This window comes from Hyaena hyaena, unplaced genomic scaffold, assembly GCF_003009895.1.
Source record: "Hyaena hyaena isolate Hyena2069 unplaced genomic scaffold, ASM300989v1 scaffold_199, whole genome shotgun sequence".
NCBI classification, from domain to species: domain Eukaryota; kingdom Metazoa; phylum Chordata; class Mammalia; order Carnivora; family Hyaenidae; genus Hyaena; species Hyaena hyaena.
The window spans coordinates 2,585,449-2,601,708 of record NW_024080831.1 but is presented as its reverse complement, the minus strand read 5'-3'; the positions used below and the strand labels follow the sequence as shown (position 1 = coordinate 2,601,708).

Genomic DNA, 16,260 nt, shown 5'->3' with positions numbered 1-16,260 from the left:
TAGCAGCTAATGTGCTCCAGAAGCCAAGACACTAAAGCCCTTCTAACAAACGCACATATAAAATCTTTCAACTCACTTTGTACAATTTGAGAAAATGCTTTGACCCAGGCATACATCTTAATAAATTTAATGTAAGTGAGGACTTCATTCATCTTCTGGACACGTTCATCGGTGGTGGTCACACATTTTCTCCTGAAATATGCAGTGATCCGGGACACAAACATCTGAAAGGAAAAGCAATGCCGTGCCAAGTCAGGGCTTGTTCAAACGTAAGACCCATCTAGACTTTCTGGGAAATAAATCTGCTCAAGATTATTATGAATAAAATGAGCATCAGGGAGGTGTACCACTTTTAAATAAAAGTGGCCTATTAAATTATAATAAAATATTATTTAATTCTTATGTCTTTGTAAGGAAGTTAAGTCAAGTATTTGTTCTCATGGTAATTATGGATATTGAGTGCTACCAAAGGGAAGCAGAAGAGCCATATTAGTTAGCATCAACTCGAGAGGAAGAGACTCAGACACTCCTGTGTTACTTGGGGGGCAGAGTTCACCTCCTGGCCTCCTCCTTCACTCAGATTCTCTTTTTTAAATCTCATTAAGAGCCTCGGCCTTTATTCAAGTGACACCTTAGACTTTTCCAAACGGGTACCTGCTTTGAGGAAATTTCCAGTCAGAGATGTGATGCCTCAGCCGTGCCTACTGCGTAAAACCTAACAGAAGTAACTCATTGTAAGAAGAAGCTGCTAAAACACGGGAAGGAGTCTTACTCACCATTGCTGGATAAAAGAGGATAAAAACAGCGGATCCTAGGAAGCCTGTCGGTCCTAGAATAATTACATTATAAATCATGCCTAAGATGGCAACAATGGGTCCTCCAGCCAACAAGCTGCCAACGGCGGCTGCCTCAAACATCCTCTGCCCGTCGTTGGAGCACAAGTTGATGAGCTACGAGACACAGAGAGCAGTGAGAGCACCCCGCGAGGACGCTGGCCACTCAGCCACTGTCTCAGGAGGAAGAGGCAGGACAAAGCAGAGACCCAATGGTAAGACAGAGCTCAAGCTGAGAGCTTTCTCTCTGCCCTGAAGCAAACACCCCGTACTCACCTCACCCACGGACTTCTCTTTAATGTTCTTTAACTTAAGGATCTTCTTAAATGCCATAGTGAGGATGGCCCCTCGCAAGCGGACACCGGTTCGATAATTCAATGCCCAAGTCAGTGCAAGTGACCAGGAGCGCACGACTTCTGTCAGGAGGAGGCCCAGGACTAACAGCAAGCTGTACTGGAGGTTAGAGTCTGTGACCTGGGTGTATTCCAAGAGGTGTTTCACCACGAAGGCCTACAGGGAGAAACACACCCCGCCGTCAACATCTCCACAGCACCCACACACCACGCCACAGTTTTATGTTAAGTTAGAAAGAGGAAGCAGCCCCACTGTACAGTGGTACGTACGTACATACGTAAGCAGAGAAAGACCTTGAAGGACCAAATCCTACGGACTACATGGCCTGCGGGTATTTACTCAGGGCATTTCGCAGGAGATGTGTCTAATCTGAAATTTTCTTCCTTCAGGACCACCAAAACCGTTACTCTTTCTAATGTAACATAAACCTGTCCATGAGCTGAAATTAATTCTAAACACACGGTCATTAAAAAGTATATATTTGACCTTATTCCAGTATCTCCACACACTGATACATTTCTTTAAATGAAATTAAGACCTTTTTTTTTTTTGGACCGTTTCAAACGTGCTTATTTGATAAAAAGGAACAGTGTACCTACAGTTGGACTGGGGAAGAGTGAGTAGTGCATTTGCAAAACATTCCTGAAAATAAACATCAGCAGTTTAATAGTACAGAAGACAGCAAACAAAGCAGACTATCCAAAATCCAGAAACCCTCCCACGGGCCCTCCCCACTCCCCACTCCCTCCCAAAAACAAAAACATGTTACCTCAGGTAGTATATGTCTAACACCACCTGCAGTGAGGGAAGGCAGCCAGCCCCCAAGAACCACCGAGTGCCACCTCCAGCTCTGAGGTCCTGCAACGCCGGAGCACACACTCACACAAGGCACATTCAGCAACAGGATTAAATACCAGGAAGTGGGAGGTAATGTACTTTTATTGAAAATGAAAAAAATAAATAAATAAAAGTACCATCTTCAAAGAGCATCTCACAGACACTGTACAACAGGAGGAGCATTGCGGTAACATACATGGGAACATACAGAGTCGAGTTATACAAGGCTAGCCGTCTAACAGGTCATCGGGCCTCCGACTGTTGTTTTAGCTACACACAGTGGAAATACAGAATAGAACCGATATCTGTTTCCAAAGTCCGGAGTAGTACATCAAGCTGACAGCACTTAATCGATTAAGGCTCCTGAAGCTGCAGTGAGGCTGCAGTGGAGTAGATTCTCCAGGAATAAGACCTTGCTGCTAAGGAAAGAGAAAAAAACAAAAAAACAAAAAAACCCAAAAACTCCCCAAAGACGTAATTCTGCTTAAAATCACTGGCGCTATTGGTTCAGCAGGCTGTGATGAATGGCTTCTGTTCAGGACAGAATACAAAAATCTAGGCCTCAAGGAAAAGCTGGTGGGATCCTTCAGAGTCTTTCAAGTCCTTGCAGCTAAAATTGATCTTGCCAAAAATGAAATAAAACAAGCCACGACAAAAGAAAGCCAAACCAATCCCCCACCCTGAAGGAAGAAAAAAAATTAATGAGAAACCCATCCACCCAACTACCCCGGATCCTTATAGCAAAAGGTACTGTAGATGGAAGCCAGCTCTGAATGACAGACAAAAATGGAGGCCAGACACAATTGTCCTGAAGCGGCTAATACTGAATTCCAGAACCCAGATGCTCTTTGGTTAACTGGCATTTCTCATTTTTCCTGAAAGGAAATTAATACCAGATGTCCGCTAGATCCTAAGAGATCCCCACCAATCAGATTTCTGTCAAGTGCCAGCAAATAACCTGATCAAATAAATGAGATTTCAGATTCCAAGAGCTATTGTTTTCCACCTCTCCCCTCCCTCAGATTTTTAGGTTTATATCCATTGTTTGGGTCACCACTGCATACAGCTGGGTTGTTGATTTACTAGCAAGAAGATTGGCTTCTTTTCCAGTATGTAATCCAAAATGTGGAACTGAGTCACTGAGTGGCAGGGTCAAAACCCCATTTTTCCTCACGTGAAGCAACTCAGTAAGATGGCGATGCAGTAAAGCATTTTCTCACACACCTCGGCACTGATGGAACAGTCTCCAAAGGAAGGCGTGAAAGGACAGCAGGTTGTAGTTTGGGTTTCCTTCCTTCCCATACCTTTACAGTGCCATCTTTCAGCACCAGGTAATAGCATTAGTACCTCCCAGAGGTGGGGAGCCGGGGGAAGGTCAAAGACATAATGAAGGCTTACATTATGTAAAACTTTCAGAGGGTGGGGGGAAAGAGGAAACAGCAGATTAAAGAATTTCCAACACATAGGGTTTGTTTTAAAAACAAAACAAACAAAACAAAAAAAAAAAACAATTACATTTCAAACCATTTTGCATGGGATAAAGAAAAAAAGGTTTTTCATGAAAAACCCAGTGAGAATTTAGTTTTAAAAAGTTACAAACTTTTCATTTAAATGCAAACAAACTGGGAGAAAAACTCGAGATTGTCAGTATAGCTGTCTGGCTGTGGAAAGCATTCCCAGTGAATAAACATTACCTTACCTGAACTCTTGGCGAGAGATTCTGCCCAGCTTGACTCTCTCATTCTGACCGCAGAATACAGCCATCCTGAAAATTCTAAAGAACAGCTTCTGTCACTGGTTCCACTACAGAGAGACTCCCCCCAAATCCAGATCCTGACAGCACCAAGCAAGCTGCAGCTGGGGAGAGGTGGGGAGGGTGGGAAACTTACCTCTCTAGAGGCTATTCACTGCCCTTTCCCCAAAAGGCCCTGGAGCAGAGTTAGCATTCACCAAGATTTAGTGCTGCAGGAGGTAGTCTTCTCTTGCAGATCTACAGGGTGGATGCTAATTCTTTACACAAAAAAATCATAGGTCAGGCCTGGTCTTTTTAAATTGTTTGAATCCAAGGAGGTCACAACTTTAGCAAGACTTTAGCAAGTCCGGCCACTCATGTTAGGCCAGGATACTGGTTCTTCATTACATTCTGGTTCTTCGTTAACACTACTATGACCTCTGGCCACTCTGCACAGAGCTCTGGTCCACTGGCATCACTGAAACCTTGGATCATCTCAATGTACAAATGTCCAGCCAGTTAAAAAACATATACATACATTAATTTCATTGTTTCATATATTCTGCATATGGCTACCAAGGTTCAGTGAGGCCTGAGAGGAGATCAGAAATATCCCCATATTCGGGGAGTCAGTTCTTATATAGATTTCTATAAGAACAGACTGAGCCAGTTTGAAAGTCATGCCACATTAGAAAATGCAAAAAAAATCTAAAATGGATACCCCTCAAAAGGATTTAAATCCACAGAACAGAAGGTATGCTCATTGCTAGTACTAATCTCAAAACCAGCCTGACTCTTCAATTTCCAATTAAAAAGAAATTTATAAGAACTGGAGCTCCAAAAAAAGAATTTTGCTTTGCTTATAGTTTTAAATCTTTTTATCAATTAGAAAGACTATGGGTGGGATCATCGCTTTCTCAATTGTTCAAGGATGGAATCTCATAAAATAACACAGGCCTTAAGTTGCTCTTCCCCAAGAGGGTTGAGATAAGGAAAAGCATGCGGCTGTTTTCCTATTAAAGGAAGGCTCTCAGTGCTCCCTGGCATCTAGAAGAGTTTACTAGAGTTAGCAACCCAGTATGTAGTGCCTTAAAAGAGAGATGAAGGAATATGCAGATGCTCAAGGGAGTGACTGTAGGCCCCCAAACTGAACATGCATAGGTAGCTTTTGTTTCCCCAAATAAAAAATTAAAAATGTTAATAATCTATGGAATTTCTTCCCTTCCCTTTTTTTCTTTTCTTTTTTCTTTTTTTGGCATGGAGGGGGAGCCATCTTGCACTGGCCAAATGGAATCAATGAGGCCTATATACTGTGCTATCCAGCTCAAGGAATTCCACAGAAGATCCAGAGCAGCCACCAGCCCTGTAGTGAAACAATGACAGAAGCTCTTCTTGGGGGAAGCTGGTCCTATGAAAACGTTTGCCATCTTGGTCAATAAAATAATATTCAGTTACATGGTCTCTCTTACTTAAAACTTATACAAAAGTGTGTTAGTTGGTCAATTAACATAGAAACCTAATACCAGGAAAGTAGTTTTCTCTGCTTCAGAAAAGAGATCAGAACTTTTAAAAAGGCATCAAAAATAAACAAAAAAACAAAAAAACAAAAAACAAACAACAATAACGACAAAAGAAGAACACAGAAAAACTGCAAATTAGTTTTACCTAATCACCATGCATCTTAGGCAATATACTTACCAAAACCATGAACCTCCAGCTTACCCACACATGGAAAATGCACAGTATAAGTAGCACTACTGCTCCGATGCCTCAAGGCAAATATGCAGAGAATAGATTTAATCAAAGTCTCAAGTGTAAGGAAGCACAGCAGGTGTAAGAAACAGGTGTTCAGAGAACAGCGTGAACATCACTCTCTTACCTACTCTGCTTCAGTACACACTAGGAAAAAACCATGGCTACCACCCCGACACCTACCACACAGTTTACACTGTAAACCAAAACTCACAACAGACTCCAGGTTAGACTCTAAAAACCTCAACACTCCTCTAGTTTCTTCAGGCTCATATGCCACAGAACCACCAAACATGTGACAACCCTGCCTCCGGGCATTTGGTGTGTCACTGACTCAGCCACCTATGCCACACAACGCCGCTCTCACCCACTCACAGCACCGCGAGACACCATCTCCCCAAACCAAGACTGTCGTTTCATGTCGACACACAGCAAAGAAGCACAGTCCTGCACAGAGCCAGAATCATTCATTTTCACCCGCCCCAGGAAAGCGAGCCACATCCAGCTCTCCTCTGGCAACACGGCCCCTCATCCTTCCAGCGGCTGGCAAGCCACCATTCACTCCAAATCAATTGTTCCCTGTCAACAGACCTAGAGGCATCTCTAAGGCTGCTAACTAGCCCAAAGGTGAGCACAACCCCTGCAACAGAACAAGAGTGTTAGAGCTGGCCATGGCTGGGCCCCTGGAGACTGTCAGAAAGGATGGTTAGAACTTACTGGTCCACTGAAGCCAGCCAGCTGTGTGATCATCAGGCACACGATGGAGAGGATGAGCCTGGTGCGGCAGAAGATCCACACAACCCTTCGGAGGGAAGCAGCGTCTGGCCCAACTTCATTCAGCTCTTCTTGCCACAGTCTCTCTAGTCTTAACAAGGGCACACGTCCTCGTTACACATCTCCACAGGTGAACATACACTCCCTAGATTCCCTCCTGCATTGCTTTTTGTCTCCAAGCTTTGACACCACTTACGCGAGCCTCTCCTTTAAACTACGTACACAGACTTCACCTTCCAGGAAAAAAATGTCCTTCCTGGGTAACTACATATTTACCCTGTATAGGAAGCCACTCACGATATAGAAAATGATTAGAATAAAAGTCCTTCCTCCCCTCCCCCCGAAAAATATCCCTAAACAGAATTTGTTCGTGGCTAAGAACTTCCTTTCTCAAGGGTCCCCAACCCTTTCTGAAGAATCCTGTAGTCAAATGTAAAGTTGTAAGCTAGATTTTAATCATGATAATCAGCTACCACAAAAATGTATTCTGTCACAAGGCAGCAACATAATTTCCCTGTCGACTCAGGAAGAGAAGCGGGGCTGAGAGAGAGAGAGAAAGCCCGTGGTTAAAACAGGATTAAAGGTGAAATAGGAGATAAAGCAGAAGAGCAAAGAGAAAGTCATCCCCAGGCTACCCTCCCTCCACAGGACAGCTCAGATCCTAAAAGAACACAGAGCTGAGGGCGTCACACTGCCAGACCCACCCTCCTAGCTCAGGCCTATGCACCCAGTATGTGGGAGACCAAGGCGGACCGGAGACGCCTACCTTCTGCAGTTCACATCGGAAGACTCGTGTTTGGACAAAGACCACACGTCCTCCATTGAGAGCTCCCCCTTCCTGTGGGCCGTGCGGGCCAGAGGAGAGAGCCAAGAAAAAGTCATGCAGGAGAAGAGCCCAGCATTGTCCACTGGGTGCTGGTGTCTAAGGAGAGAAAACCCAAAGCACAAAATTGTCAGTGCACACAGACAGGCTAGCCAGCATTTCTAACACACTGTTTAGCAAACGGTTCTGGACTATACATGGGTCTTCCCAAATGGTCTAATCTTAGCCCAAATTTTCAAAAGTGCTTTTGGTGCTTTACAGGGAAGTCATTAACTGGCAGAGCCTCTTACTTGGAAGTGGTCCGGATGGGCTTCAGAGCACTTAAGCTATGATGGTACTTTCCCTTGGGATGTTCCTCATCCAGGATTCTGAGCTGAGAATGCATGGAGGCATCCAGGGAAAGGCCCTCAGCTCGGGCTGCTGTTTCCAAGGCATCTTGGCATTCCAGCTGTTTTAACAGATGGAGAGGGCAGAGGCACACTTAATGAACATTAGAAAAACAGAGGGGTAAATCTACCTGACATAGTAGCTCAGACTGCAAACCAGATTCATCTTACCTGAGAAACCCCAAGACTCAGGGTTAAACACTAACTTGTATGATAAGAACTTGCTAAGGAACGTTAAACCAGCTACGTAAAACTTCCAAACTCTTGAGCACTTCTAGGTTCAGAAAAATTGAACAAAAAGTACAAAGAGTTCCCATATACCTCCTCCTCTCCCCATCTCTTCTCCATCTGTTTCCTCCATTAGTAACAACCTTCCATTAGAGTGGTGCATTTGTTACAGTTGATGAACCAATACTGATATGTTACTATTGACTAAAATCCACCGTCTACATTATGATTCACTCTTTGTGTTGTACATTCTAAAATCTATACATATTTTGAAGTTTATTGTATTTATTTTTGAGAAAAAGAGAGTGAGCAGGGGAGAAGGGCAAAGAGAGAGGGGGAGAGAGGGAGAGGGAGAGGGAGAGGGAGGGAGAGAGAGAGAGAGAGAGAGAGAGAGAGAGAGAATCCCAAGCAGGCTCCATGCCCTGAGCCAAAACCAAGAGTTGAATGCTTAACCAACTGAGCCACCCAGGCACCCCAACACGCTTCTAAATAATATGAATTAAATATATAAAATGGAAATTAGTGAATATTCTGAACAAAATGCTAAGAAATTATAGGACATCCAAATTTGTGAGGTGGGGCTAAAGCAGACCATAGAGTGAAACTGTGAACACTTTAAAATCATATATCAGAGGGGCACCTGGGGAGCTCAAGTCTGTTAAGCAATTGACTTCGGCTCAGGTCAAGATCTCGCGTCATGAGTCTGAGCCCTGTTTCGAGCTCCATGCTGACAGCATGGAGCCTGGAGTCAGCTTCGGATTCTGTGTCTCCCTTTCTCTCTGCCCCTCCCCTGCTCGGACCCTGTCTGTCTCTCTTGAAAATAAATAAACATTAAAAAAACCTTTTAATCATACATTAGAAAAGAAGAAAACGTGAAAAATTGGGGGAAGGGGAAGCAGGCGCCACATCCGGGGGCGAGGGGGGTGGGAAGAAACCTCTGAAGCAGCCCAAGAAGCAGAAAATGGACAAGATAAGGCATTCAAGCAGAAACAGAAAGAAGAGCAGAATAAACTCCGGGAGCTGAAAAGCAAAGACCAGACCACAGGGAAGGGCCCGCTGGCCACAGGTAGAATTGAGAAATCTGGCAAAAAGTAAATTGTTCCTTGTGCCTGAGGCAATGGTGAGCCTTAATTCCATTCCTGTTTAAACATCTGGGTTCCCTGTGATAGCACTTGTTGCCACCTATAACTAGAATGAAGCATTGTCTTCAATCCTGTTGTACATTTAAGAATAAACTTTTGTTTAAAAAAAAAAAAAGTCGATCATTGGAGCGCCTGCGTGGCTCAGCTGGTTGAGTGTCTGACTTCGGCTCAGGTCATTATCTCACAATTCCCTGGGTTCAACCCCGACATGGGGCTCTCTGCTCTCAGTGCAGAGCCCAATTTGGGTTCTCTGTCCCACTCTCTCTCTGCCCTTCCCCTGATCATGCTCTCTCTCTCTCTCTCTCTGTCAAAAAAATAAAATAAACTTAAAAAATAAATTAAAAAAATTTTAAATTAAAAACATCAATCATTAAAAAAAAAACAAAGAAAGAAAAAGTGAAAAATCAATGCTCTAAGCTAGGGGTTAGCAACATTTTCTGTAAGGGACCACATAGTAAATTTTCTAGGGTCTGTGGGCCAAGAGGCAAAATTGAGGATATTATGTAGGTACTTATATTACAAAAGAAAACACATTTCCAAAAAATGTTTATTGACAAAATTCAAAATATAGTACTAATTGAATACATTTTTCGGTAATACAGATCTAATAATGAGAAGAATGGGATTCTTTTATGGGGGAATAACATCTCACTTAACTGGGTTTTTTTTTTCTTCAGATAACAAAACCTTTTATTATTTTATTATTTAATGGAAATAATGTATAATTATTTAGAAAAAATAAGAAAATAACATAATACAGAAAACTGATAGAGGAAAAGAGATCACTAGTAATCTTGCCAGTTCATGGTAAGTATTATGAAACACTTGCCAATCTTTGTTAACTCTAACACGCAGTTATGTACATGCTTAACAAGGTGAAGTTATGGGAAATATACTTTCTAAATCAGTTCTTCATATTAGATATATAAGTATGTGTTTACAGATACACATGAATTTTAATATATATACATCTATATATACACAAACATACACACACATAAGTGTTTCTTAATGCAACACTTCTCAGGTAATGTCATAAGAAATGAAAATCCACTTCTCCAAAATATCAACAAGAAAACTGATAAAAAGAATTGTCAAATTCATCTGCTTCAGAACTCTTGGAATTAACCAAAGGCTTGCAATGATTCAAAGCAAACACCTTAATCTTTGTAAGAACAGCAAGCTCAGCACTATTCTAACTTGCCCTCTTCCTGTCTCCCCTGATCCCAATAGTATCCTTGAGAAACAACAATCTTGAAACCACAGTAGCTGCGAAAACCAGAGGCCTAATAGTCACTATAGGGGCCAAAATAGATTTGGCACTATCCAAAAGCCCTTATCCTCAGATTTTTATTTATTCACTTATTTTTAGTATTATTATTTTATCTATCTGACAGTCTCTGAGTATTCATTGTCAGGGCTTATCTTTACATTACCTGATTCAAAAAACTTTTTTTTTTTTTTTTAATTTAAATGTTTTAAAATTTTCTTTTTCTTTCCTTTTTTTTTTTTCCAAATAGTTTATTGTCAAGTTCGTTTCCATATAACACCCAGTGCTCATCCCCACAAGTGCCCTCCTCCATGCCCATCACCCCCCTCCCCACTATACCCATCAGTCTTCAGTTTGTTCTCAGCATTCAAGAGCCTCTCATGGTTTGCCTCTCTCCCACTCCTCCACTATTTCCCTGCTTCTCCCCCATGGTCCTCTGTTAAGTTCCTCCTAATCCTCCTATACATGCAAACATATGGTATTTGTCCTTCTCTGCCTGACTTATTTCGCTCAGCATAACACCCTCAAGTTCCATCCATGTTGCTATACATGGCCAGATTTCATTCTTTCTCAACTTAACTGGGGTTTAAAGTAGTTTTCCCTTGAATTAAAATCTATTAAAATTTTCATCTCTTAATGCTGTTTTTTTTATGTCTTTTATTTTTTATTTTGAGAGACAGAGACAGAGAGTGAGTGGGGGAGGGGCAGAGAGAGAAGGAGACACAGAATCCAAAGTAGGCTCCAGGCTCTGAGCTGTCAGCACAGAGACCGACGCAGGGCTCTAACCCATGAACTGTGAGATCATGACCTGAGCTGAAGCTGGACGCCCAACCGACTGAGCCACCCAGGTGCCCCTTAATGCTGGTTTATAATGAGATTTTACAATTTCATCTTTGAAAATGTCTTTTCATACAGACAGGCACTGCTAAATACTGAAAATCAATTCATGAGTATATTATTTTAATTGAACATATTTATCTCTTGGAAGGCATCAGAGAATTCTATTAGACTTTTCTCTTGACATTTGCTTTTATTTATTATGTCATTACATTCAGACTAACCACTTCCAGTTGAAAGTTAGGCAAGAAGCTTTTGCAAGATACAATAAGTGGATTTGTTTATTGTGGTAAAATATATATATAACTGCCATTTTGATTTTTTTTGAGACAATTTAGCTCAATTTTAATAAAATGTTTCCCAAGCATTCCTCTGACCAGGTACCCAGGTTTAAGTTATGAACATTGACAGTGTCCATTTATATAATCACATTTGAAGTTTTAAAGATTTAATCATTTTCTAATATTAGCCTGTTTTCTACACTGCTTATTCACATATGTCCATTAATAAATGGAATGTTGTTCTGTTACATTTATTGGTTTGTGAGTGTTTTCTGGAAAACTGCAGTATCTGTGAAGACCGATCTCCATACTGGCATTGCATGTATTCAAATATTAATAATGCACAGAGACACAGAATTAGAGCAAGAGAGCATATTCAAACACTAGCTCACACCATTCCCCTTTTTATTGCTTGTTTTGCTTAGTACTTCTGAAAACAAAAATAAGAATATCTAATTCAACATTCAACTGCCAAAGAAAGAGTAACAGCAGAGCACATACTTAAGGCTCGAATGAAATTTTAAGCACTAGCTGGTGCACAACAGTAGACATTGGTTTTTATATTTATGACCTTATCTAAAACTCTTCTCAACCAGGGTCTTCCAAGCCAAACTGTTAACTCATACCAACACGACTTATGTTGAAGCATACATATGGAATAACAGTGTGTTCTTCTGGATTTTTAAGTGAGCAAGAACTCAGACTATTTAAATTTAAATTTGGGTCTCTGGGAAGTGAGAGCTTGTACTAAGCAACTGTGCTACACTTCTACTGTAATTACATCATTAGGGATGATTTTATCCAGACTGTCCTTGGTTTTATCCGGTGAAATATACAGGGTACACACAGGAAAGCATGCCGGCCAGTTAAGGGTTCAAGAACACATGATTTTTATTCTCTTGCTTCTGAAAGCTTGTATCAAAAAAATAGATATATATTAAACCACGGAAAATAGCTGAAGACTTATAGGCCTCTTGTGCTTTAAAAAGGGGAAAAGAGGGGCGCCTGGGTGGCTTAGTCGGTTAAGCGTCCGACTTTCGCTTGGGTCATGATCTCGCAGTTCGTGGGTTCGAGCCCCGCGTCGGGCTATGTGCTGACTGCCAGCTCAGAGCCTGGAGCCTGTTTCAGCCTGTGACTCCCTCTCTCTGATCCTCCCCTGCTCACGCTGTCTGTCTCTCTCTCTCCCCTAAAAATAAATAAAAAACATTAAAAAAAAAAAAAGGGGGGGAAAGAAAAGAGCAGCCACTAATTTGCTCAGATACAGCAGGCTTAGTGGTTCTGTTACTTTGAATAGTTTTTAAGAATGATTTCTTAAGGGAAAGGGAAAACATCTACCACCCCTTTCCAGAGTTTAAACAGAGGGCAGTAGACATTCTTTACACCCAAATAAAACTATGGTAGTTCACATGTGACCAAGGTGAATGTAGAATGGAGACGATCTAAACACAGCTAGGACTCTCAGCAAAGCTAACACAATGAAATCACATGATTACATTTTGAAATAAAATGCAAAAAACCAAACAGGAATTTTGAGATTTTTTTTTCATTTGAAGGTAAATCTAATGCTATTAAATTCACAAATATGCTAATTTAAATACTCAATTCTATTTATCTAAAACACACATTGCAAACATACAAATATCTATTCTCTCCACATGTCACAGCCTGTTCATTTCATGGTTTGGAAATGCGGAGAATGGATTCCCCTTAAACTGCAAGTCAGCAGGTGTTTCTTTACAGTCAACTTTAGCAAAATTCATACAAAACAGTAATTAACAATGATCTTCTTTACTTGTTAACTCACAAGGAAACACCTTCAAAACTGCATTTTGTTAAAGTTTCTGCACTAAAATGTAGAAAAACTGAACTACACAAATATTGAAAATTAAAATATAAACTTAAAAATTCCTTAATTTTTTATTCCTGGTACCACTACCACGATTTACAGGGCAATATACCTGATGTAATGAAAAGAAAAAGACAAAGCTACAACAGATAAAAGACCTCAGGAATGTACATCTAATTGATAGTACATTGCATTAATCAATAGCTTTTTACAAACTGTGGCTATGAAAGTCCTGAACAAGAAGGTTTTCCTATTTAAGCTGCAGTAACTTTTCTGACTATGGATCATCATTCCTCCTGTGGCAGATTTTTACAGTTCCTCTAATGCATTTGGGACGACTGTCTCAAAGTAACCTGCAGCTTTCCTGACGACTCCTTGCTCTCTCTCCTGCTAAGAACTGTAGCCCTTTTCTTCTGAAAACTTTTAGAACCTTCTGCTACCATATCCCCCACTTCCACCACCAGATCCATAACCACCACCACAGGGACTGCCCGAGCTTCTTCCACCAAAACTGCCCCCCTTCATGGGTCCATAATTTGATTGCTGTTGTCCACTATAATTTCCAAAATCATTATAGTTCCCACCACCACCATAGTTACCACCTCCAAAATTTCCTCCTTCATTGTAACCATCATATCCTCCACCACGGCCACCATATTCACCTCCTTGCTTTCCATATCCTGGTTCACCACCACCATAGCCTCCTCTACTGCTGTAACCAGGACCACCACGATAACTGCCACCATCACCTCCAAATCCATTATATCCACCATCATCTCCTCTGTAACTACCTCTGCTGCCCCAGCTCCAGCACCACAGCCTCCTCTTCCACCAAAGTTTCCACCACAGCCAAAGTTACTACCACCTTCAAAGTTTCCTCCATGACCCATAAAGTTGCCAGATCCACTTCCATCACCTCTTTGCGATCCGGCAGACTGCATTTCTTGTTTAGAAAGGGCCTTTTTCACTTCACAATTATGCCCATTAATGGTGTGGTATTTCTGAACAACAATTTTATCAACTGTATCATGATCCTCAAAAGTTACAAAAGCAAATCCTCTCTTTTTCCACTCTGCCTGGCCTCTATAACGTCTGCGGTTTCAATCCTGCCATACTTTTCAAAGTAGTCTCCCAAATTATATTCTTCTGTATCTTCTTTAATACCACCATCGAAAATTTTCTTCACAGTTAGATGGGCAGCAGGCTTCACAGAATCCTCTTTAGAAACAGCTCCCTTTGGTTCCACTACATGCCCATTACCTGGTGTGGTCGAGCACACACTGCTGCATCCACTGCTTCCACACAAGAGTAAGTCACAAAACCAACCCCCCTGGAACATTTTGTTTGGGGGTCTCTCATCACCACACAATCTGTAAGTGTGCCCCATTTTTCAAAATGTTCTCTTAAACTATCATCTGTAGTTTCAAGTTCAAACCACCAATAAACAGTTTTCTCAACTGTTCTGGTTCCTTTGGATCATGGCACTCCTCCCCCAGGTGGTGGCGGTGATGGCTGGAGTTGGGCTGGGGGTGACAGGGTGGCAATTTTACCTCCATTTTGAGACCGGACTCGCCTCTTCCAACTCGAGTTCAATATCCATTTTGATTATTTTTAAGTGTACAATTCAGGGGCATTAGTTATATTCACAATGTTGAACAACAATCATTACTATCTCTAACATAAATGGATCTTGAAACACATAAATTTCCTTTGTATTTGTATTTCATTGAGGGGCATATATAAAGCAGCTTGACATAACTTATAATTCAAACATTAGTTGTCACTGAAATTACTTTATTGCAGTATCATTTTACATTCCCACTAGCAATGTATGAGAGATCTAGCTTCTCCACATCCTCACCATTACCTGGTATTATCATTAGTTTTTCATTTTAGCCACTCCATTGGGTGTGGTTTGGTTTCTCATCTTGATTTTAATTTGCACTATCCTAATGGTTAATGATATTGAATATCTTTTCCTATGCTTATGTGCCGCTTACACTTTTTTGGTGAAGTATCTGTAAGTCTTTTGCCCATTGTCTAAGTGGACTATTTTCTCAGTGTTGAGTTTAGAGAATGTTTTATCTACTGTGGATTCAAATCTTTTGTTAGATGATACACACATATTTTCTCCCTTAATAGGGCCATTTACAGAGCAAAAGTTTTAAATTTTGATCAATTTTAATTTCTTGATTTTTTTTTATTTTATGGATTGTGCTTTTTAGTGTCATTGTCTAAGAACTCTTCACCTAACCCTAGGTCATGAATAATTTCTACGTTTTCTTCTAAAAGTTTTATAGTTTGACATTTAGATCTTTCACCTTGAGTTAATTTTTGTACAAAGTATAAGATTTAGATGAAAACTCTTTTTTTCCCTATAAATGTCCGATTGTTCCAACATCATTTGTTGAAGACTACCATCTCTTCATTAAATTGCTTTTGTACCTAGTAAAAATCAGTTGACCATACTCGTATGGGTTGATTTCTGGACTCGATATCATTGACCTTTTTGATTATCCTTCCACTGATACCTCTAACTTGATTACTGCAGCTATATAGTAAGTCTTGTTTTTGTTTTTGTTTTTTGTTTTTTTGAGAGTGAGCAAGAGTGCAACCGGTCAGGGGAGAAGAGCGGAGGTAGGAGAGAAAGAATCTTCAAGCAGGTTCCATGCTCAGTGTAGAGGCCAATGGGGCTTGATCACACAACCCAGGGATTATGAACATGGATTTTAGAAGACAGTTATGGGTTCGCATGCTGATTTTGCCACCAACCTTCAACATGTTACCTAGCCACTTTGAGCTCCATTTACTCATTTTTACAATGATGCATGTACCTACCACACAGTGTTGAGAGGAATTAATGGGATAATAAAAAGTGCTTAGCAAAGTATGGGTATACAATAAACATTTAATACTTATTATCTGTATTACCAATTTATTCATCTGATAAATCTTACAGCCTACCTCAATTATGTCCTCTTTTCTTCAGCTTTCCCTGACTCGTTTATTTATTTTTTACAGTTGTTATTCTTTTTACAAACCCTTGTGTCAAGCGCTAACTCTCCAGAGATCCCAGTGAGGGAGGTGCTGTGCTGCGTACAAACCCAGACCCAGACCAAGATCCAGAAGTAGCCTGTCTAGGAATGGTCTAGCACCAGCTTCCCC

At 40.9% G+C, this 16,260-nt stretch overlaps 1 protein-coding gene and 2 pseudogenes across 3 annotated transcripts in view; 1 reads left to right on the top strand and 2 right to left on the bottom strand.

Annotated features, from left to right (window-relative positions):
• The window catches only part of ABCC5 (ATP binding cassette subfamily C member 5), a 95,562-nt gene that overhangs the window by 52,487 nt on the left and 26,815 nt on the right, over positions 1–16,260 (bottom strand). The window contains exons 3-8 of one of the 3 annotated variants that reach the window (XM_039241661.1): positions 7,396–7,553; positions 7,049–7,204; positions 6,226–6,373; positions 1,110–1,343; positions 777–950; positions 77–224 (exon numbers count right to left, since the gene is read on the bottom strand). In XM_039241661.1, the coding sequence (XP_039097592.1) occupies positions 77–224; positions 777–950; positions 1,110–1,343; positions 6,226–6,373; positions 7,049–7,204; positions 7,396–7,553 (1,018 nt within the window). Of the gene's footprint in view, positions 1–76; positions 225–776; positions 951–1,109; positions 1,344–1,786; positions 1,830–1,956; positions 3,500–3,652; positions 3,799–6,225; positions 6,374–7,048; positions 7,205–7,395; positions 7,554–16,260 lie in introns of those variants that run through there. The other 2 variants (XM_039241662.1, XM_039241663.1) reach the window with 2 other exon arrangements.
• Positions 8,260–8,814, top strand: LOC120238081 (annotated as a pseudogene).
• On the bottom strand, positions 13,468–14,651 carry LOC120238084 (annotated as a pseudogene).